The sequence below is a fragment of the Felis catus genome, chromosome D3 (genome assembly GCF_018350175.1).
Source record: "Felis catus isolate Fca126 chromosome D3, F.catus_Fca126_mat1.0, whole genome shotgun sequence".
Lineage (NCBI taxonomy): Eukaryota > Metazoa > Chordata > Mammalia > Carnivora > Felidae > Felis > Felis catus.
Window position 1 is genome coordinate 28,418,422 of NC_058379.1, and position 21,713 is coordinate 28,440,134.

The 21,713-nt window shown below is 42.9% G+C and overlaps 1 protein-coding gene across 3 annotated transcripts in view; it reads left to right on the forward strand.

Annotated features, from left to right (window-relative positions):
• CLTCL1 (clathrin heavy chain like 1) overlaps positions 1 to 21,713 on the forward strand; it is a 102,459-nt gene that overhangs the window by 54,066 nt on the left and 26,680 nt on the right. For all 3 annotated transcript variants that reach the window (XM_045041121.1, XM_023241673.2, XM_011287889.4), the window contains exons 12-19: positions 2,073 to 2,237; positions 2,803 to 2,983; positions 4,324 to 4,487; positions 5,840 to 5,965; positions 6,504 to 6,646; positions 7,025 to 7,259; positions 9,251 to 9,373; positions 12,221 to 12,366. In XM_045041121.1, coding sequence (XP_044897056.1) covers positions 2,073 to 2,237; positions 2,803 to 2,983; positions 4,324 to 4,487; positions 5,840 to 5,965; positions 6,504 to 6,646; positions 7,025 to 7,259; positions 9,251 to 9,373; positions 12,221 to 12,366 — 1,283 coding nt within the window. The remainder of the gene's footprint in view (positions 1 to 2,072; positions 2,238 to 2,802; positions 2,984 to 4,323; positions 4,488 to 5,839; positions 5,966 to 6,503; positions 6,647 to 7,024; positions 7,260 to 9,250; positions 9,374 to 12,220; positions 12,367 to 21,713) is intronic.

A 21,713-nucleotide genomic window follows, 5' to 3' on the forward strand; every position in this document is an offset into this window, starting at 1 on the left:
ACATCAGGCTCTCTGTTGTCAGCGCAGAGCCAGCTTCAGATCATCTGTCCCCCTCCCTCTGCCCCTCCTCCAGTCTAGCTCTTTCTCTCTCTCAAAAAGAAATAAGTTGGAAAAAAATAGCTATCCTAAATGAGTGTGAAGTGGTATCTCATTGTGGCAGTGCATTTCTTGACCTGAAAATTGGCGGGAGGGCTGTGATTTAAATCACATGTATATGCCTTTTCTTTTTTTGGTTAATTTTGGATATGTATGCAGGAAAGGAGTTTGAAAAATTCACATCAAGCTGTTAACCACAGTTGTCTGAGTGGACAGGATTGTCATTCACTTTGTTCTTTACTCACTTGTCTTCCGATTTCTTTTTGTTTATAATCAAATATTGTTTTTTGATTAGGAAACAATAATTGTTAATTATATTGTTCTGTGATTTCAGGTTATTCAAATCCACAAGTTAGCTGCTATTGTGTGGGTCATATCCCACCTCTAGGAAACAAAAGTGTTATTAATTTGCTGTTTGCTGTTCTGTTGAACTCTTATGACCAGATGATTATGTGTGATGATAGTTTTTAATAAATGAGCTTGGAAAGGGGTGCCTGGGTGGCTCAGTTGGTTAAGTGTCTGACTCTTTTTTTTTTTTTAATGTTTTTATTTATTTTTGAAGGAGAGAGAGACAGAGCATGAGCGGGGGAGGAGCAGAGAAAGAGGGAGACATAGAATTTCAAGCAGACTCTAGGCTCTAAGCTGTCAGCACAGAGCCCAATGTGGGGCTCAAACTCACAAACTGTGAGATCATGACTTGAGCCGAAGTCAGATGCTTAACCGACTGAGCCACCCAGGCACCCCAACTGTCTGACTCTTGATTTCAGCTCAGGTTATGATCTCATGGTGAGTTCGAGCCCCGCATTGAGCTCTCTGCTGGAGCACAAAGCTTGCTTGGGATTCCCTCTCTCCCTCCTCTCAAGATAAATAAACTTTAATTAATTAATTATCAAGCTTTGAAACAGAAACTAAGCACCATTCAGGAACTGAGCAGATAGACCCTAAGAAGAGCCCAAACCCTAAAGCGGGGTAGGCTAAATGGGCACAATGCCCAAAACATTGGGGCAGTTCTCTCTGGATCTCAGAGGCTGGATGATATTTTCTTTCTTGGCCCTTCCGTGTTTTTTGAGTTCTCTAAACTGCACTATTACTATAATAAGGGGGAACCTTTTTTAAAAAAGAGGATAGTAAGGACAAGTCTTAAGGAAACAAAGGGTGGGGGCATCAGATAAGCATCAGATATTACAAAACCCTGCTCTCAGCACTTGGTGTGGATTTCCTCTGCAGAGAGCCCAGAATGTACATTATCCTGGAACAACATGGTATTAGGCTAGGTCTTTGGTCACCATGTACTTGGTTTGTGCTCCATATCCTGGAAGAAATGGGAAAGAGTGTGTGTCTCATCAAGACTAGCTACTTATTAGATACTGAGAGTCAAGTTTGGTTGTTGACCCACTCATTCTTAGTCCAGAGGTTGCTTATTTAAAGATGATATTAAGCCTCATCAAAATTCTTTCCAGGAGGGTTAGTTGTTTTTCAGACATCCCCACTCACACCTAATTCTGCCTTTAACCAAGTGGAGAAATTTTGTGAACACCAGTAGGATTTATTACTTCCAGGTCTAATCGTGACTGTTGCTAGTCCAAGGATTGAGCTCATTAAAGAAGGAGGCCTTCGTAGACTCACGCCCTCACATTGACCATGACCTTGCCACAGAAAACTGTACAAATGTGATGGCTGAAAAGTCGGAACAATAGCCTGGACTGATCCCAGTAACATGCTTTAGGGCAAGGCCTCAGCCTTATTATACACATCTGACTCTGCACCTAGGAGGACAGAGCCTTGTTCGAAGAGGCTCAGGTGACTTGGAAGGATGGCTAGGGCTCTGCTCAGAGGTGGGCAAGGATCTAGACCTTTTGAAGCCCTTCTGTTTCATGAGCACTGTTCTGGAGCTGTGTCGTGGGGGTGTTGAGCAGCTGTTCTTAAAAAGTTATTGCCACTGTTCAGTTTTTCTTCCTGATGTCACCATTTCATAGGTTGCAGATGCCATTCTTGGAAATCAGATGTTTACCCATTATGATCGGGCCCACATCGCCCAGCTCTGTGAAAAGGCAGGCCTCCTGCAGCGTGCGCTGGAGCACTACACTGACCTGTATGACATCAAGAGGGCTGTGGTCCACACTCACCTCCTCAATCCCGAGGTATGGTGCACCCTTGGGGCACTCCTGTTGTGATTGGCACACATCTGTCATTAGGGTCACATGCTCCTGAAATTTCCTGTGTCCATGGTTGTGGGACTGTGGCATGTGTATTCCCTGTGCATGAGCCTCATCACTACTATACACAATTTTCATTCAACCCACACACAAGCTTCACTTGCTCACCCATGCATCTGGACCCACGTTACCTCTTTCTTTCCATTTTCTACCTTTGACTTAGCCTAACAGAGAAAACCTATTAACATTGACAGCTCTAGCAGGATTGTCTGAAACTATTAGCAGAAGCTAATAGGTATTACATTTACATTTACAGAATAAGTTTTAGTATCACCTGTGGGGTTTTGCAGGGTGTGTGACAGCTTGATGACTATTAAGGTTAGTTATCCTGAGTTTACTCCCAGCTCTTACTTTTTTACCACAGTCCTTTTAAGTGAAAATTCTTTATATTTTTGACATTCAATGGGAAGAATTGATCCAGTTATTTTGCCAGTGTTGGAAACATCTAGGATGGTACTTAGTTGTGGATTAACTCTTCCTTGCTTCCTAGTGGCTCGTCAGCTTCTTTGGCTCCTTGTCAGTGGAGGATTCTTTGGCGTGTCTTCATGCTTTGCTGTCTGCCAGCATCAGACAGAACCTTCAGCTGTGTGTGCAGGTAGCCTCCAAGTACCATGAGCAGCTGGGCACACAGTCCCTGGTGGAGCTCTTTGAATCCTTCAAGAGTTACGAAGGTAAACTTCACACCCTCCAGCCGACTGCACCTTCTGCTCAGGTGTTGGTGTCTGCCTGCCCAACCTCACAGACTTCCTTCAATCCAAGCCAATGTGTTGGTCAATGGCAGAAGATTTCTGCTGTCTAGTGTGTTACCCAGCTTAGGTAGCTTTTTTGGCATTTGCAAAGGAAGCATTTAGTTGGTTGGCATTGGGGTGGAGACACTTAGAATCCCCCATGTGTCCCTGGAGCCTCTGTAGAACTGAGCATCTGTCACACAGTCTGCTGTAGAGTTCACCAATAAGCCTGAGCCAGTGGCACTAGAATGCTTGGTTCTGAGGGGTGGCCCCTTTGGCTTCCCCTGAGTAACAGTCCCATGGTGGCTGAGCAATGTGTGGCTGCTAGGCTGGCTGGCTTGATTGTGGTTGGCTTCCTGTCCTCTTGTGGGCATCACACCAAGAATTTGCTGGTAGGAGGATGGCTTTCCCAGATGACGGTCTGTTGGGGACAGGCTGGGGCAGCAATAGAAGCAGAGCATTTGTCCAGTGAGGTGTTAAGCCACTGCCCTGTGCCCAGTGAGGTTGGGATGTTAGAGGAGTGAAGGCAAGAGCTGCCTTCAGGGAGCTGCCCTTGTCACAAGACGCCATTGCAGGAAAGGCTGCAGCAGGAATTAGGTTGCACTGGGCGGGGAGATGGCAATAGAGTAAGGTTAGTGGGAACTGTCTGCCTTCAGGGTTCTGGTTCCTTCCTCAGGTTATAACCGATGACTCCTCCTCAGGGAAAGTGGTCTTCTCTGATGTATCTTGTCCTGCTGTTGTCACCAGTACCTCCTGGCCAGCTCCTGTGACAGTTAGGAGATGGTTAGCTTCTGATGAACAGTGTTGCTCTGTGACTCACCATGCACCCCAGTCTGCAGTGGCTCCATGTGTGCCATCAGCTCAACGTCAGGGAGCAGACTCTGTTTGGAGGCTCCCATTGGAAGCCTCTGCTTTCCTGTCCCTGGCATTTATTTTTAGAGCAGCAGTCACACAGCCCTCTTAAGTTGCCTATTTGAATTATTCTTGAAGATAACCACCTAGGGTATGCCTGGCGCCCCCCCCCCAGATGGATTCCATATGCACACAGTATTTCACACAAGAACATCCCTCCCAAATTTGATGGAAATCTGACCAGCTATTTGGAGGAGATGCCAAAGCAAAAGAACTTCACATAGATTTTGTAAGTTGTGAGTGGGTAATGGGTGCTGGGAGACTGAAGCACTGTTGTTGTGGGCTGGGCTGCCAAGGGCAAGTGGCCTGTGACTGTGGAGAAAGCAGGTGGATATTATGAGGGCATAAGATGGAACAGTCTCTCTTTGTAGGCCTCTTCTACTTCCTGGGCTCAATTGTGAACTTCAGCCAAGATCCAGATGTGCACTTGAAATACATTCAGGCTGCCTGTAAGACGGGACAGATCAAGGAGGTGGAGAGGATATGCCGGGAGAGTAATTGCTACAACCCAGAGCGGGTGAAGAATTTTCTGAAGGTGAGTGTGTCCTGGCATCGCCTCCTTCCTTGAGCAAACCATCAGCCAGCTGCCCAAGAGTTGGAAAGCTGGCTTTGTCTCTGCCAGTGTTCCCTGGATCCTTAGTGCAGAGCTCTACTTTGGCCTAAAATTCTTATAGGAGTCCACTGCTCATTTTACAGCCCTTGAGGCTATACTCTTAATTATCTGTTGTGTGAATACAGGGAGTTAGTTTATCGATGCATTATGTTTCAGCAGCATCCCAACTGTGCCCCTGTTAATTAGGTTGGGAAAGTCTACAGAAACAAATAAGCTACTCAGTGCTAGTGGCATAAAAAGCAAGAAGTGTATTTCTTCCTGATGCACAGATTAGGGTGGATGTAGAGGTAAGTGGGTGGCTTTCCCACCATCTTTCAAGGACTAGGCTGATGGCTATTTTGCCATCTTCAGCCTACCACCTTGAGTGTTGCCTTCCTAGTCAACTGGAAGGAAGGAAAATTCAGAAAAGCTGGTATAGGTGGTTTTTAAAAAAATTTTTTTTAATGTTTATTTTTGAGACAGAGACAGAGCACGAATGGGGGAGGGTCAGAAAGAGAGGGAAACACAGAATCCAAAGCAGGCTCCAGGCTCGGAGCTGTCAGCACAGCCAGACGCGGGGCTTGAACTCACAGACCGTGAGATCATGACCTGAGCCGAAGTCCGATGCTCAACTGAGTGAGCCACCCAGGCGCCCCTGGCATAGGTGGTTTTTATGGGTGAGGGTGCAGGTGGCATGTGCCATTTCAATTCTCATTCCACTGGAGGAAACACATGGCCACGCCCAGAACTGCAAGGGTGCAAGAGAACCTGAGAAGTGTCATGTAGGTATGGCCAAATGAGGGGAGGCATTATTGTGGTGGACTGCAGGGTAGGCAGCAGCACCCTGCACAGGCAGCCGATGTTCCATAGAGTATGGCAGCTTGTCCAGAAAGGCAGCCCTTACCGGCAAGTGTTCTCAAAAGTGGTCCTCTTTCTGGTGCCTGGTCTGGGTCAGATTTATACATAATGAGTGAGCTGCTTGTCTTAACCCAAAAGATAATTGCTTTTGGACTAATTTGGAATGTTATTGCCAAATTTAGCAGAGCTCTTTTCTTCTTTAACCAAATAGTACTGTCTTTCTGTTACTTGTTTCCCAAGACAAACACCTTATCCCCAAAAGCAAATACATGTACCTTAAAACAACAGCATATCTAGAACAAAGTCTCACCCTTGAGTCTCCTTGGGGCCACTCTGCTAACAGAAGCAGTGCCATCTCTGTGCTGATTCATGGTCCCTGCAATCTAGCTCTGTGGGGTCTTCACTGCCTGCCTTGTTCTGTGCTTTCCATTACACAGGAGGCCAAGCTCACAGACCAGCTTCCTCTCATCATCGTGTGTGATCGGTTTGACTTTGTACATGACCTCGTCCTGTACTTATACCGCAACAACCTGCAGAAGTACATCGAAATCTACGTTCAGAAGGTACTGCTGAGACCATCACTGCCAGCTCCCAGGTGACACCCGGCTGCCTTTGTGCCTTGGTTGCTGGTAATAGTCTATACCTGAGAGGTTGCCTCTGACCCCTGAATGTATCTGAGACTGGTGGTATCTAAGCTTGGGCTGCCATAGCAGAATACCACAGACTGGGTGGCTTAAGCAATAGATATTTATTGCTAACAATTCTAGAATATAGACATCCAAGATCAAGGTGCTGACCCTACCACCTTGGGTTGGTTCTTCCTGAGACCACTCTCCTTGGCTTACAAATGGCCAGCTTCTCACTGTGTTTTTTATATGGCCTTTTCTCTGATTAGGGCCCTACCGTTTTGACCTTACTGAACCATAATTATCTCCTTCCAGGCCATTCTTCCAATACAGTCACATTAGGGACTAGAGCTTCACAGTTTGCATTCCATCTACCACAGGAGCCCTTTCAGACAGCCACATTGTCCAAATCTTTGGGGACTTAGATCAGTGACCTGTGCCTGCAGCACTGAAGTCACCACCTTGACCATTCTAGGTCAACCCTAGCCGGATCCCTGCTGTGGTTGGAGGGCTGCTTGATGTGGATTGTTCTGAGGAAGTAATTAAAAACTTAATCATGGTGGTGAGAGGACAGTTCTCCACTGATGAGCTGGTGGCTGAAGTAGAAAAAAGAAACAGGTAAGGGATCCTAGCTCGGTATCTTCTCTTGCCCCTGGGTTCTAGTGTTTGTGGTTAAGCCTATGACTAATTTCCTGAGAGCCCTTTTCAGTTAGCTTCCAGGCCCCAAGACTGACTGTCTCTGTAGCTGGTCTTTCTTGTAACAAATCTTAGATCCAGTAGTGAGTTACTTGCTATTGGTATTGCAGATCTTTGGGAAAAACTTAACAATTGAAATCAGTTTGGAACTCAAGTCTGTTTTGGTCCCTAGAACAACCTGAGGTTAATGGAATGAGATTTTTGTTTGTTTCTAGAAGCAACCTTCACAGTTCAGGGTCTGCCCTGGAGGTTTTGAATGTTAGTTTTGAGACGCTTAAGGTGTTCTTCCTTCTTTCAAAGGCTAAAGCTGCTTCTTCCCTGGCTGGAGTCCCGGAGTCACGAAGGCTGTGAAGAGCCTGCCACTCACAATGCTCTTGCCAAGATCTACATCGACAGCAACAACAGCCCCGAGCGCTTCCTGAGAGAAAATGCTTACTATGACAGCCGCGTGGTGGGCCGCTACTGTGAGAAGCGGGACCCACATCTGGCCTGCGTTGCCTATGAGCGGGGGCAGTGTGACCTTGAGCTCATCAAGGTAGGCAGCAGATAGACTTAACTGCCAGGTTTTGCTCTGGCTTCAAATGCAGGCTCTGTGGGGGCTCATGAGGGCTTCCTCTGAGCCCCACAATTGCAGGTCATTTGTTACATTTCCATGAACAACTTGGTTTCTTTTTAATTCAGATGCCTTGTTTGCTACCTGCTTATGCCCTGTTTGTATATTGTACTTATAGGTGTGGCTGGCCCTGAGTCTGACCTGTCAGCCTTCTGCTGCAGTCCTCCTTGTTACCTAATGTCCTGAGGGCAGAATTCAACCTGTTAGCCTGACTCAGGAGGTCCTCTGTGAACTGCAACCCTGTCCTCGCCAGTCTGAATGCCTCCCCTCTTGCCTTTCTATCCTGGATGCCTCTGTCCCATTTGCCCTTGCACTACCTGCTCTTCTTTTTAGGGCAGCTTCTTACACATGCCCTCACCAACTCTTCCCAACCTTAGAGCTCTTTCTGGCCCCTCTTTGGAACAACCCCCCAGGTCTACTTTCCTCAGTCCTGGCTTGCATCTACATGTATTCAGTTAGTTAAGTATCAAATAGTGACCTAAAACTCCAGAAATCTCATGTAGGTGTACCCAATGTTTGTTTGACTGTAAGATCCATAGGCAGTTGGTCTGTTTGCCCTGAGCATCTCAGAATATCTGACAACATGGTAGAAACTCAGCAACCAGGGAAGGAGAGTCAAGCATACAGAGCCAAAACTCAAGAGCAGTGCAACAGTTTCTCATCCTGCTCTGGCTTTTGACACTGGCCATGCAAGTGGCAGGCTGGGTTGACATAGCACCTGCCTCGAGGGAGCAGGTTTGTGTGAAGTTGGGACTGTAGTTTGATACCATAAGCTACATTTTGGCTGAATTTACCACCTTTTTATTAAAGCTCAGTTCAGTGACCTCTCAGGGATCTTTGCACCCATCTGTCCTATCTGGTGATACACAGTAGACATCGCCTTTTAGTAAGGCAGAATTCAGACAAGAAAAAAAATGTTCATTAAGGTCTGATGTGTCAGAAGGAGAAGTAAGATTTTAGTGCAGGCCAGAGTAGGCCTGCTCTTGGCCTCATGCCATGCATGTGTGAACAGCCCGTGGACACACACGCAGTACTTAGCCTTGTGCCTGGCATCTGGTACCCAGCCAGTCTGATTCCCACCAGGCCTTAGCAAGTGTCTCACACATTGAAATGTCCAAGTGGGTGTTTGGTTTCTTGGAGATGTATTAGAGCACTAAAAAAAGGGTCTCAAGTTCGATCAATGAAAGCATATTTTAAAGTTTATAGGCCTTGGGATGCCTGAGTGGCTCAGTCGGTTAAGTATCCAACTCATGATTTTGGCTCAGGTCATGATCCCAGGGTTGTGAGATGAAGCCCCACGTCAGGCTCTGTGCTAAGTGTGGAGTCTGCTTAGGATTCTCTCTCTCCCTCTACCCCTCTCCCCAACTTGTGCATGTGTGCACTCTCTCTCTCCCCCTCTCCCTCTCCCTCTAAAAATAAAAAAAGAAAGTTTATAGGCCTTGAAATACTGTAGCATATATGCTGTTTTATACCAGTTCTAGGCTATTGTGATAACACTTTAGAGATGGTGACTATTTAAATTTAAATTAGCTAAAAATTAAAAACTTAGTTTCTCTTTCCTACACTGCATTCCGTAGCATAGACCTAGAACATTTTTATTGTCTCAGAAAGTTCTGGGCAGCACCACTTTAGGGCAACAGGTTGATGTTGAGAGGAGCTGCCACACACCCATACCCACTCTTAAGTTGTTGTAAACTGAGAAACTCATGTTTTGAGGTAACATATTGCTCTGAGGAGTTCATTGTCACCCCTTTAGGATGCTGCTCATCCTGTGTCGAAGTCCTATTACTCGCTTGGGTTCCAACTGACACCAAACAAGTGTCAGGGACAGAGGGAACTGACTGGAGTGGGTCCCCCACATAATGTCCATTGGTTGGCTGTTTGCGTTACACACACTAGTATGCTCATTTCAGGTTTGCAATGAGAATTCTCTGTTCAAAAGTGAGGCCCGTTACTTGGTGCGCAGGAAAGATCCAGAGCTCTGGGCTCATGTCCTTGAGGAGACCAACCCTTCCAGGCGACAGCTGATTGACCAGGTGAGGAATGGAAATGGGAGTGTATATATGCATGCATGTGTTTTGCCTTCTCATTATCATGTGGCCAAAGTGACTAGTTGTGACGTTATGTCTGAAACATCTTTAGATGCATGACCAGACAATCTTGTGAATCTTCTCTGGAGTTGTTCATTGATTAGAGTAGAGTTGGCCCTGATCTCCAAAGTGGGAATGTGCTACCCCAGTAAAAGGAGTATCTAATGGCATGACTGCATGCTGGATTCTTAGTATTTTTTTAGCTCAGTCCCCATTGACACAAGGTAAGTGGCTCTCAAGGTTGTCTCAGCTAGATCTGCCTTTGTTGAGGAACCCCTGCACCCTTGTGACCATCCAGCACCTTCTCGGAGCTGGGGCACAATGCCAAGGCCAGGGCTCTTCCTGGGTGCAGCCTGGCAGGCTTCACTGGGCTTCCTGAAGCTTCGGGTAGCAGATGGTACTTCACCATCCTCACCGTCTGCTGGGCACACTGTTTGGAAGTGGGCTAAGATCAAAGTAGGAACAATATCCTGGCCCCAACAAGTGGGCTCCAGTTCTGAGTGGATCAGCTAAAGTGCCCCAACTCCTTTGTATGCGTTACCAACCACTAGGTGCACTTGTTGGGCTTCACCTGTATCTCCACTGAATTCACCTTCTTGTTTTCTGTCCACTGTTCCTCATGTCTGTGCCATTATCCTTTTCTTAATTAACTTTATTTTGGAACACTTTTAGATGGATAGAAGCCTGTGTTATTTTGGATCTTATTATATCAACTTTGGACTTACCCATCTCTCAGATTCATTGAGACTTGACAAAGACATTGAGCAGCAAAGGGCCTGGGACAGAGTAGGTTTAGATTCTGCTAGAGATCTACAAATTCACAGACAACAGGTGTTTCTCCAGGTGTTGACCTGGCATGTCTTGTAGGTCATGTTGCATTGGCACAGGGATGAGCAGCTTTAACACTGCACTGAACTGAAGCCAGCAGGTACCTTTTGGTCTCCCTGTGTCTGTGAAGCTGCTGGTGCTCTCATTATATCTGCTGTGACTGAATATTCATAGCCGCCTCCTGGAGGCATTCACCTACTGTGCCTCTCTAATTAGAGGGACCACATGATGGCAGTGGCAGACTGCTTTTTGGTCTGTAGTAGAAGCTTATTATGGAAAGTTTACTTAGAAAAAGCAACTTCCTGAGGTAACTTAGGTTAGGCATCCTGTTGACTCAAATAGGTGGTAGAAATATATTTTTGCCCTTAAAACAACCAATGTGTATTTAAAGTACTCTTAAGGTTTTTAAGAATGGGCAGATACCATGATGGCAGGAAATGGTACTTCCTACTCTGGATGAATTCTGTGTGCTGTCACACTTCTCCTTTCCCTCAAGTATACCCTTTTAATTATCTCTCTGATAGCCCCTTTTCTCAAACTCCTCTGCATAACTGTTAGGATTGTTATAAACTCCTCAGAAGAACTTTTGTATTTTATGGTGCCATTTAGTATACAGTGGCCACTTGCAAGGTGAACTGGGCTGACTTTGATTCTGGTTCCATTGCAGCCCTCCTGTTTGCAGGGTGAAAGTTTGTGGCCAGAGATGTCATATTAACTATGTCATACCTTCTCTGAGCTGTCTGTTCTCTCTCATTAATGCATTGCTATTCCCTACCCCTGATGAACACCAGAAACTTGGCAAAACTGATCCCGAAGTCACCAAAGGCCCCTGGCACAAAACACAAGGAGAACAAGCTGGCCATCTAGCCTGCTGTTATTTGGGAAGTGTACTTTTTAGAAAAATGTCTTTTCAGGGCACCTTGGTGGCTCAGTCATTTAAGCGTCTGACTAGATTTCAGCTCAGGTCATGATCTCATCGTTCATGAGTTGGAGCCCCACATCGGGCTCTGTGCTAAGAGCACGGAGCCTGCTTAGGATTCTTTCACCCCCTCTCTCTGCCCTTCCCCTGCTCATGCTCTCTCTCCCTCAAAATAAATAAATAAACATTAAAAGGAAAAAAAAAGAAAGAAAGAAACGTCTTTTCCCCCAGTTGTGAGTTTTCTTGTAGGTGAGACACCCATAATTGGATGAGGGGTGTATGGCCAGGCTTTTGTCAGTCTTTCTCTAAGGGCGTGTTTCTGAGGGCTCTGTAGTGCAGGGTACATTCTACTTCATGCCTGGAAGTGGGCTGGACCTCAGCAGTGTGGTGCTCTAGGCTAGCAAGACCTTCATTAGAATGGTGTCTTCACGGGTGCCTGGGTGGCTCATGGCTCAGTCAGTTGAGCATCAGACTTAGGAGGTTATGATCCTGTGGTTTGGGAATTCAAGCCCTTCATAGGGCTCACTGCTGTCAGTGCAGAGTCTGCTTCTGGCTCTCTGTCCCCCTCTCTCTGCCCCTCCCTCGTTTGCACTCTCTCCCTCTCAAAAATAAACAAACATTTAAAAAAGAAAAAAAAAGTACATTTAAAAAAAAAGAGTGGTGTCTTCATTACAGAAATGGAAGCCATTTTGCTATGAACAGTGACCAAAAAAAAAAACAAACAAACAAAGATGAAAGCAAACATGCATTTCAGCTACCTATTTAGTGCACTCTTACTGGCTTTGGAGTAAATTTACAGTATGGTCATTGGGGCAGAGATGAGTCTAACCCCAATTAGAGAAAAACTAATTGTCAAAATAAAGCAAACAGAATCCCTGAAACTAATGCCTTTAGACAACCTTCTCTTTTTGCCTTGAGAAATCTCCTATGTTCTCCTATGTCTGTTTCAGACTACCATGGAGGTATCCTTCTCTTCTGTTTAACTTCAAGGATAGTCTTGAATTGACTTAACTAACCAAGTTCTTTCAAATGATTTTTAAAACCAGGTGGTACAGACAGCATTGTCAGAAACACAGGATCCTGAAGAGGTCTCAGTCACTGTCAAGGCCTTCATGACAGCTGATCTGCCTAATGAACTGATTGAGCTGCTGGAGAAGATTGTTCTGGATAACTCAGTCTTTAGTGAGCACAGGTGAGGGTATGCTGAGGGTAGCTGCTAACTCAGTCAGATTCAAGCACCTGCCTGATGTTCACTTTTCATTACAGTTTTGTCTCACCTTATCTGCCCAGCCTTATTGGCTGCTCCTCAGACATGTAGCCAGTCTTCTCACTGTGTTCTGTATCTTCAGACCTACCTGTATCTTCTAACCCAACCTAAATCCTGCTTTTTCCAGGACACTGTCCTTCCTCTTGCTGCTCTGGCCTGCATTGTTCTTTAACCTCACTGCTAAGAAAGGGAACTAATATTCATTAGGGGCTACTATGTCCCAAGTATGTTAAACTCTTGAAATCATGAACAAAAGTTTGAAAGCAAATGTCAAGAAAATTAAATCTGGGCATGTATTAGGGAAGATTTGCTGGAGATGTAGAAGTATGATGAGTAGGAGCTTGGGTAGGAAGAACATTCTAGGCAGAAACAACAGCAAGGACAGACACCTTGGAAGTAATAAAATGTGCTTCAGTATGGTCACATCCAGCATTTATCTCCACTTTAAAATTCATTATCAGGGGTGTCTGGACGGCTCAGTTGGTTGAGCGTCCAAGTTCGGCTCAGGTCATGATCTCACAGTTCGTGAGTTCAAGCCCTGCGTAGGGCTCTGTGCTGACAGCTCAGAGCCTGGAGCCTGCTTTGGATTCTGTGTCTCCCTCTTTCTCTGTCCCTCCTCTGCTCATGCTCTCTCTCTCTCTCTCTCTCTCTCTCTCAAAAATAAGTAAACATTAAAAAAAAAAAAAAAAGGAGGAAGAAGAGCCTGCCTTGTAGCAAGGCTTCAGAGAATTCTGAGATAACATTCCAAGAAATAATGAGCTAATAGTAAAAATATTGACAAAATGCATAAGGAAACAAGGTTCTATTAGTAAGAACTAGCAATAAAACAGGGTAGACTCAGATCTGCCTAAAGGGACTATGGGTATTGGAATTACCAGGCACAGAATATAAAATTGAATGTAATGTGTTTAAGTACCAAAAACAATATCAAGAAGACTTTTTAAAATGCCAGATAACTTTGATAAATAAAAATAAATTTACATAGTTGGATTTGAAGTAAACTCTAAATGGGTTTAGTGGCATTAGAGAATAAATGAATGGAAAGATAGATGTGAAGAAATTGTAAGAATGTAGCCAAGACACACAGATGGAAAATGTGAAAGAGTTTAAGAGGTGCACAGGTTCAAGGAAGACCTAATCAGAGCCTCAGAGAGAACAGGGAATGAGACACTGTTTGGAGGGAAAATGATGGAGATTTTAACAGAACTGATAGTTTAGTTCTCAAATTCAGGAGACCAGCAAATCCCAAGGAGGATTAATTTTTTAAGGGTTTTTTTTTAAAGTTATTGTTTTGAGAGAGAGTGTGTGAGCAGGGTAGGGGCAGAGAGGTAGGGAGAGAGAGAATCCCAAGCAGGCTCCATGCTGTCAGCACAGAGCCTAGTGTGTGGCTCAAATCCATGAACTGCAAGATCTTGACCTGAGCTGAAACCAAGAGTTGGAAGCTCGACCAACTGAGCCACCCAGGCACCCTAGGAGGATTAATTTTTTAAAACCACCGTTACACACATTATAGCAAAACTGTGGGACATCAAAAAACAAAAACTTTTTTAAGCACCCAGAGAGAAGATAGATTACCTATAAAGAAATATGAATTAGCAGACTTCTGAGCAGCTTCAGTAGAAGCCAAAGGATATGGGATGATATGACTCAGAGTGTATAACATAAGGTTAATGAGAAGTTGGAAATAAAAAAATAAAGGTAGGCAAATGCAAACCTAAAAATTCTGGTATTATACTGACATTGTATGTTAATATACTATGACATTTTATGTTTATATGTATATACTATAAGGTCTTTATTTGTATCATACAAAATAGACTTTAAGGTAAAAACCATTGTTGAAGTAAAAAGAGCCGGTACAGTAGTCCCCCACTTACCTGTGATGTCATGTCCTATGGTTTCAGTGATCATGGTTAACCATGGTCCGTCTGAAAGCAGACAGTGTGTCAGAAGTAGAGTAGTAGCTTAACACTGTGTCACAGTGCCTACATCTTTCACCTCACTTCATCTCATCACCTAGGCATTTTATCATCTTACTTCATCACAAGATGAAGGCTGAGTCCAGTACAATAAGGTATTTTGAGAGCGAGAAACCGCATTCACTAACTTTCATTTATGATATAATTGTTCTATGTTATTATTAGTTATTGTTGTTAATTTCTTAGTGTGCCTGGGGTTTATAAAGTAAAGTTTATCAGGGGCACCTGGGTAGCTCAGTTGATTAGGTGACCGACTTCGGTTCAGGTCATGATCTCACAGTTTGTGGGTTCGAGCCCTGCGTTGCACTCTGTGCTGACAGCTCAGAGCCTGGAGCCTGCTTCAGATTCTGTGTCTCCCCCTTTCTCTGCCCCCTCCCCTGCTCATCTCTGTGTTTCTCAATAATAAATAAACATTAAAAAAAATTTTAATGAAGAAAAAAAAATAAAGTTTATCATAGGTATGTATGTGCAGGAAAAAATAACAAAAAATAGGATTTGGTACTGTTTGTGGTTTCAAACCCCTACGGAGGGATCTTAGAATGTATAACCCACAGATGTGGGGGACTACTGTATAGAATGATGAAATACTCAGTTCACCAGAAAGATAATTCTGAACTTGTATATACCTAATAATAGAGCTTCAAAATATGTCAGGCAAAAAGTGACAAATCTGCAAGAAGACCCAGGCAAATTCACCATATGGGGAGATCTTAACATACCTCTCCAGGTAATTAATAGGACAATTAGGTTAAAAAATGAATATACGAGGGGTGCCTGGATAGCTCAGTCATTAAGCATCTGACTCTTGATCTCAGCTCAGGTCTTGATCTCAGGATTGTGAGTTTGGGCCCTGCGTTGAGGGGCCAAGCTTTTTTAAAAAATGAGTATATTAAGAAGTATACATAAGGGGTTCCTGGGTGGCTCAGTTGGTTAATCATCCAACTCTTGATTTCAGCTCAGGTCAGGGCTCTGCTCTGGCAGTGTGGAGCCTGCTTGGGATTCTCTCTCCCATCTTTCTCTCTGTCTCTACCCTGCTTGGTCTCTCTTTCAAAATAAATGAACTTGAAAAAAGGTTTTTTTAAGTATATATAAAAAATGAGTGTATTAAAAAGTATAGGGGCACCCGGGTGGCTCAGTCGGTTAAGCGTCCAACTTCAGCTCAGGTCATGATCTCGCAGTTGGTGAGTCCGAGCCCCGCGTCAGGCTCTGTGCCAACAGCTCAGAGCCTGGAGCCTGCTTCAGATTCTGTGTCTCCCTCTTTCTCTGCCCCTCCCCTGCTCGTGCTCTTTCTCTGTCTCTCAATAATAAATAAACGTTAAAAAAATTGTTTTTTAAAAAGTATAAAGACAATACTAAATATATTTCTTAAAGTAAATAAAAACAATATAACTAGTGACAGTTAATGTGAATTATAAGCTTGGGGCACCTGGGTGACTCAGTTGGTTAAAGCATCTAATTTTTGCCCAGGTCATAATCTCACATGGCTCGAGTTTGAGCCATGCATTGGGCTTTCTGCTGTTAGCATAGAAGCTGCTTTGTATCCTCTGTCCCCCTCTCTCTCTGTCCCTCCCCTGCTCGTTCTCTCTCTCAAATAAATAAACTTTTTTTCTATATGTGAATTATTGGAGCGCCTGGGTGGCTCAGTGGGTTAAGCGTCTGACTTTGGCTTAGGTCATGATCTCACGGTTCATGGGTTCGAGCCCTGTGTCAGGCTCTGCGCTGACAGCTCAGAGCCTGGAGCCTGAGCTCTGTGTCTCCCTCTCTCTCTGCCCCTCCCCTGCTTGTGCTCTGTCTCTGTCTCTCAAAAATAAATAAACATTAAAAAAAGATTTTTTAAAAAATTAAAAATTAAAAATAAAATAAAAATATGAATTATAAGCTTACTGGAATGAATTTACATATATTCAACAAGTAGACATGGTTATTAAAAAAAATCAGAAGACAAATAAATGAAAGAGCAAACTTCTACAATCTGTCCACTCAACCATTATAAACAACTTGATGTAAATTCATGAATGATCACATCATCTTGAAAGACATTAGTTTCTGGGGCGCCTGGGTGGCGCAGTCAGTTAAGCATCCCACTTCAGCCAGGTCATGATCTCGCGGTCCGTGAGTTCGAGCCCCGCGTCAGGCTCTGGGCTGATGGCTCGGAGCCTGGAGCCTGGAGCCTGTTTCGGATTCTGTGTCTCCCTCTCTCTCTGCCCCTCCCCCGTTCATGCTCTGTCTCTCTCTGTCCCAAAAATAAATAAACGTTGAAAAAAAAAAAAAAAAAAGAAAGACATTAGTTTTACCCACATCACTCAAATTCATTGCAATACCCTAAAACACTCTATTTGTTTACTTATGAAACTTGACAGGAAGATTTTAAATTTTAAATCAGGGGTGCCTGGATGGCTCAGTCAGTTAAGCATCCAACTCTTGGTTTCAGCTCAGTTCATGACCTCGCGTTTCCTGAGTTTGAGCCCTGTATCAGGCTCTGTGTTGACAGTGCGGAGCCTGCTTGGAATTCTCTATCTCCTTCTCTCTCTGCCCCTTCCTCCCTCTCTCTCTCTGTCTCTCACCCTCCCTCTCAAAATTAAATAAATAACATTTAAAATTTTTCAAAAAGAATAAATTTTAAATCAAAAAGATAAAAGGCCAAGAATAGTGAAGATGCTGCTAACACAAATAATAGATCACCCAAGATGTGAGAGTAGGTTTTGGGATGACAGGGTATTTACTCTGATCTAGAATAATTATAAAATTAAATTAAGACATGGTGGTTTGTGCAAGGAATAGAAAAACGGACCATAACAGTAGAGCAAAGAACCCTAAAATATGCCCACACATATGTAAAAAACTTAACTTGTAACATCTGGCTGTGCAGATGGAAGTAATAGACTTTTCAGTAAGTAATGTTGGGACAATTGATTACCCATGTGGGTGAAAGTTAAAATTGGACCCCTATCCTACACTCTTTTAAATATAAAAGTTAAAACTATAATGTTTTTAGAGTTTACGTTTAAAAGAAGAATATATTTGTGAATGCTTAAGTCAGTTGCAAAAATATATAGACCATTTGTGAAAAACTTGCAAAATAGGACTATGTTAAACTTAAGAACTTTATCATACTAAGATGAGAAAAAGGGAAGCTACAAGCAGAGATGACATTTGCAACATACAGAACCAACAGAAACTAGCATGGAGAACATACAATAAAAGAAAAACTCCTGATGACAACCTGATAGAAAACTCAGCAAAGCACTTGAATGGTCCTTCAGCAAGAGGAGAGATAGCCCCGTGAGTCTAAGGCAGGACTGCAGCCTCATCAATCATCAAGGAAGCACAGTCTGGCCGCTGTGTACTGCTGCCCCTTTCCTCCTGCAGAGCAGTGGGGATCTAGCTCTCCTAATCAGCCTTGATGAGAATGTTGAGCAGCTGGGCCTCTTATATGCCCTGTTGGAAATGTTTTGTTCCTCTTGGAAAGCAGTACGTGTTAGAAGGTGTTTCCACTCCTGGTTCTGAACCCTGAAGAAACTCAGCTCACATGTATCAGGAGACATATGCAAGAATGCACAAAACAGCACAGTTTCCAGTAGCAAAGATCTCAGAGCAGTCCAGACACCCATCAGTAAAAGGGCTGTGGTACTGTCGTACAGTGGAGTACCTTGTCACAGTGGAAATTAATGCTTATCCAACAGCATGGGTGAATCTTGGACCTAATTTTTAATACTTTTTTTCCCTTCTTCCCCCCTTCTTTTTAATTATTATACAGTAAAATTGGCCTTTTGTGAGGATGTACAGTACTAGGAATTTCACACATGCCTAGATTCATGTAAGTAACCACCATAGTTGGGGTACAGAACAGTTCCCTGACTCTGTGAAACTGACTTGTGCAAGCTGCCCTTTACATTTGTAGCTCCTGTCTACATTTGTAGACAGTCACCATCTGTCACTTATCACTATCATTCTAGTTTTGCCTTTCCAAGAATGTCATGTAAAAGGTATCACATACTGTGTAATCTTTTGAGACCTGGCTTCTTTCACACCTTTGAGATTTATCCAAGTTGTTGTGTGCATCAATAGTTTGTTCTCTTTTATTGCTGAATAGTGCTCTGTTGTATGAGTGTACAACAGTTTGCATATCTGCTTGGATATGCAGATCGAAGGACATTTGGATTGCTTTCAGTTTGGGGTGCCTATGAATATAGCTGCTATAAACGTTTGTGACCAGATTTTTGTTTGAACATACCTAGCAGTTGCTGAACCATTTGTTATATGTATGTTTAACTGTTTAAGAAGCTGCTAAACTTTGTTTTCCAGAGTGGCTGTACCATTTTGCATTCCTACCAGCAGTGTGAGAGAATCCTAGTTGCTCTACATCTTCACTAGCACTTGGTATTAATGGTATTTTTAATTTTAGCCATTCTAATAAGTGTATAGCAGGATGTCATTGTGGTTTTAATTTGCATTTCCCTGATGGGTAATGATGTTAAACAACTTTTCTTGTGCTTACCTGCCATCCATATATCCTCTTTGGTGAAGAGTCTCTAAATCTTTCACCTCTTTTTTATTTGGCTTATTTGGTTTTTCAGTGTTAAGTTTTGTTCTTTATTTTTTTTAATGTTTATTTTCGAGAGAGACAGAGTGTAAGCAGGGAAGGGGCAGGGAGAAGAGAGGGAAACAGAATCCAAAGCAGGCTCAGGCTCTGAGCTGTCAGCACAGAGCCTGACGCGGGGCTCGAACTCACAGACCACAAGATCGTGACCTGAGCTGAAGTCGGCTGCTCAACCGACTGAGCCACCCAGGCGCCCAAGTTTTGTTCTTTAAACAGTCTGAATTCAAGCCCTTTGTTTTATATGGGATTTGCAAGTATATTTTCCCAGTGTGGAGCTTGTCTTTTTATTCTCCTAATAGCACCATTTGCAGATTAAAAGTTTTCATTTTGATCAAGTCCACGTCATAAACTTTTCTCTTATGGATTGTGTTTTGGTGTTTAGAACTCTGTGCCTAATCCTAGGTCAAAGATTCTTTCTGGATTCCTTCTAAAAGTTTTATAGTTTTACATTTTACCTTTAAATCTATGGTCCGGCATCCAACAATGTATGAAGATAAGCTTGAGGTTCATTTTTTTACATGTGGATATCCAGTCATTCCAGCATTATTTGTTGGGTCCTTTCTGCATTGAATTCCTTTTGCATCTTTGCCAAAAATCACTTGGCCGTGTAGTGTGATTCCTCCAACTTTATTCTTTTTTTTAATTTAAATTTTAGTTAACATACAGTGCAGTATTGGTTTCAGGAGTATAATTCAGTGATTCATCACTTACATATAAAACCCAGTGCTCCTCACAACAGGTGCCCTCCTTAGTACCCATCACCCTTCTAGCCTATCTCCCACCAACCTCCCTCCATCAACCCATAGTTTGTTCTCTAGCATTAAGAGTCTCTTGTGGTTTGTTTCCCTCTCTTCTCTTTTCCCCCCACTTGCCATACGTTCATCTGTTTTCTTTGATTCCACATATGAGTGAAATCATATGGTATTTGTCTTTCTCTGATTCACTTATTTCACTTAGCATAATACATTCTAGCTCCATCCATATCATTGCAAGTAGCAAGATTTCATTCTTTTTGATGCCTCAGTAATATTTCTGTGTGTGTGTGTGTGTGTGTGCACACGCGCGCACACGCATGTGTATATAAAAGATATACGCATACACACACACATACACACACACACACATAGTACATCTTCTTTATCCATTCATCAGTCAGTGGACATTTGGGCTCTCTTCCTAGTTTGGCTCTTGTTTTTTTTTTTTTTTTTTTTTAATGAATTTTATTGTCAAATTGGTTTCCATACAACACCCAGGGCTCCTCCCAACAGGTGCCCCTCCTCAATGCCCATCATTCCACATCTGCTAGTTTGGCTATTGTTGATAATGCTGCTATAAACATTAGGGTGCATGTACCCCTTTTGAATGTGTATTTTTGTATCCTTTGGGTACATACCAACTGGTATAATTGCTAGATCATAATGTAATTATATTTTTAGTTTCTTGAAGAACCTCCATGCTATTCTCCAGAGTGCCTGCACCAGTTTGCATTCTCACCAACAGTGCAAGAGGGTTCCCCTTTTTCTACATCCTTGCCAACACCCGTTGTTTCTTGTGTTGTTAATTTTAGCCATTCTGACAGGTGTAAAGTAGTGTCTCATTGTGGTTTTAATTTGTGTTTCCCTGTTGATGAGTGATGTTGAGCATCTTTTCATGTGTCTGTTAGCCATCTGGATGTCTTCTTTAGAAAGGTGTCTATTCATGTCTTCTGCCCATTTTTTTAACTGGGTTATTTGTTTTTTGGGTGTTGAGTTTGATGAATTCTTTATAGATTTTTAATACTAACCTTTTATCAGATATGTCACTTCCTGATATCTCCTCCCATTTTGTAGGCTGCCTTTTAGTTTTGTTGATTGTTTCCTTCACTGTGCAGAAGCTTTTTAACTTGATAAAGTCCCAATAGTTCATGTTTGCTTTTGTTTCCCTTGCCTTCAGTGATGTGTCTAGTAATAAGTTGCTCTAGCCAAGGTCAAAGAGGTTGCTGCCTGTATTCTCCTCTAAGATTTTGATGGTTTCCTGTCTCACATTTAGGTCTTTCATCCATTTTGAATTTGTTTTTATGTACAGCATAAGAAAGTCGTCCGGTTTCATTCTTCTGCATGTTGCCATCCAGTTTTCCCAACACCATTTGTTGAAAAGACTTTTTTCCATTGGATATTCTTTCCTGCTTTGTCAAAGACCCAACTTTATTCTTGTTCAAAATTCAGAATTAGCCTTGTCTGTTATTGACAGGGAAACCTCCTGGAATTTTTATTGGAATTGCATGAGATCTGTAGACCAGTTTGGGGATGGACAGTTGCTATTTTTACTATGTTTAGTGTGAATACAGTATGTCTCTCCGTTAGATCTTTAACTTTTCTCATCAGCATTTTATATTTTTTAGTATCTAGATCATGTACATGTTTTATTAGATTTATACCTAAATATTTCATGCTTTGGGAGCTATTGTAAATAGGTACAGGGTTTTTTTTTTTGTTTACAGTTGTACATTGCTGGTATATAGAACCCCAATTAATTTAATGGTTAACCTTGTATCCTGATATGTTGCGAAACTTACTTATTTGTCCTAGAATTTTTTTTCTTTATAGATTCCTTGGAATTTTCTATCAATCATGTTGCCTGCAAATAGGGACAGTTGTATTTCTTCCTTTCTAATCTAGATGCTTTTTATTTATTTTGCTTGCCAAACTGCCTTG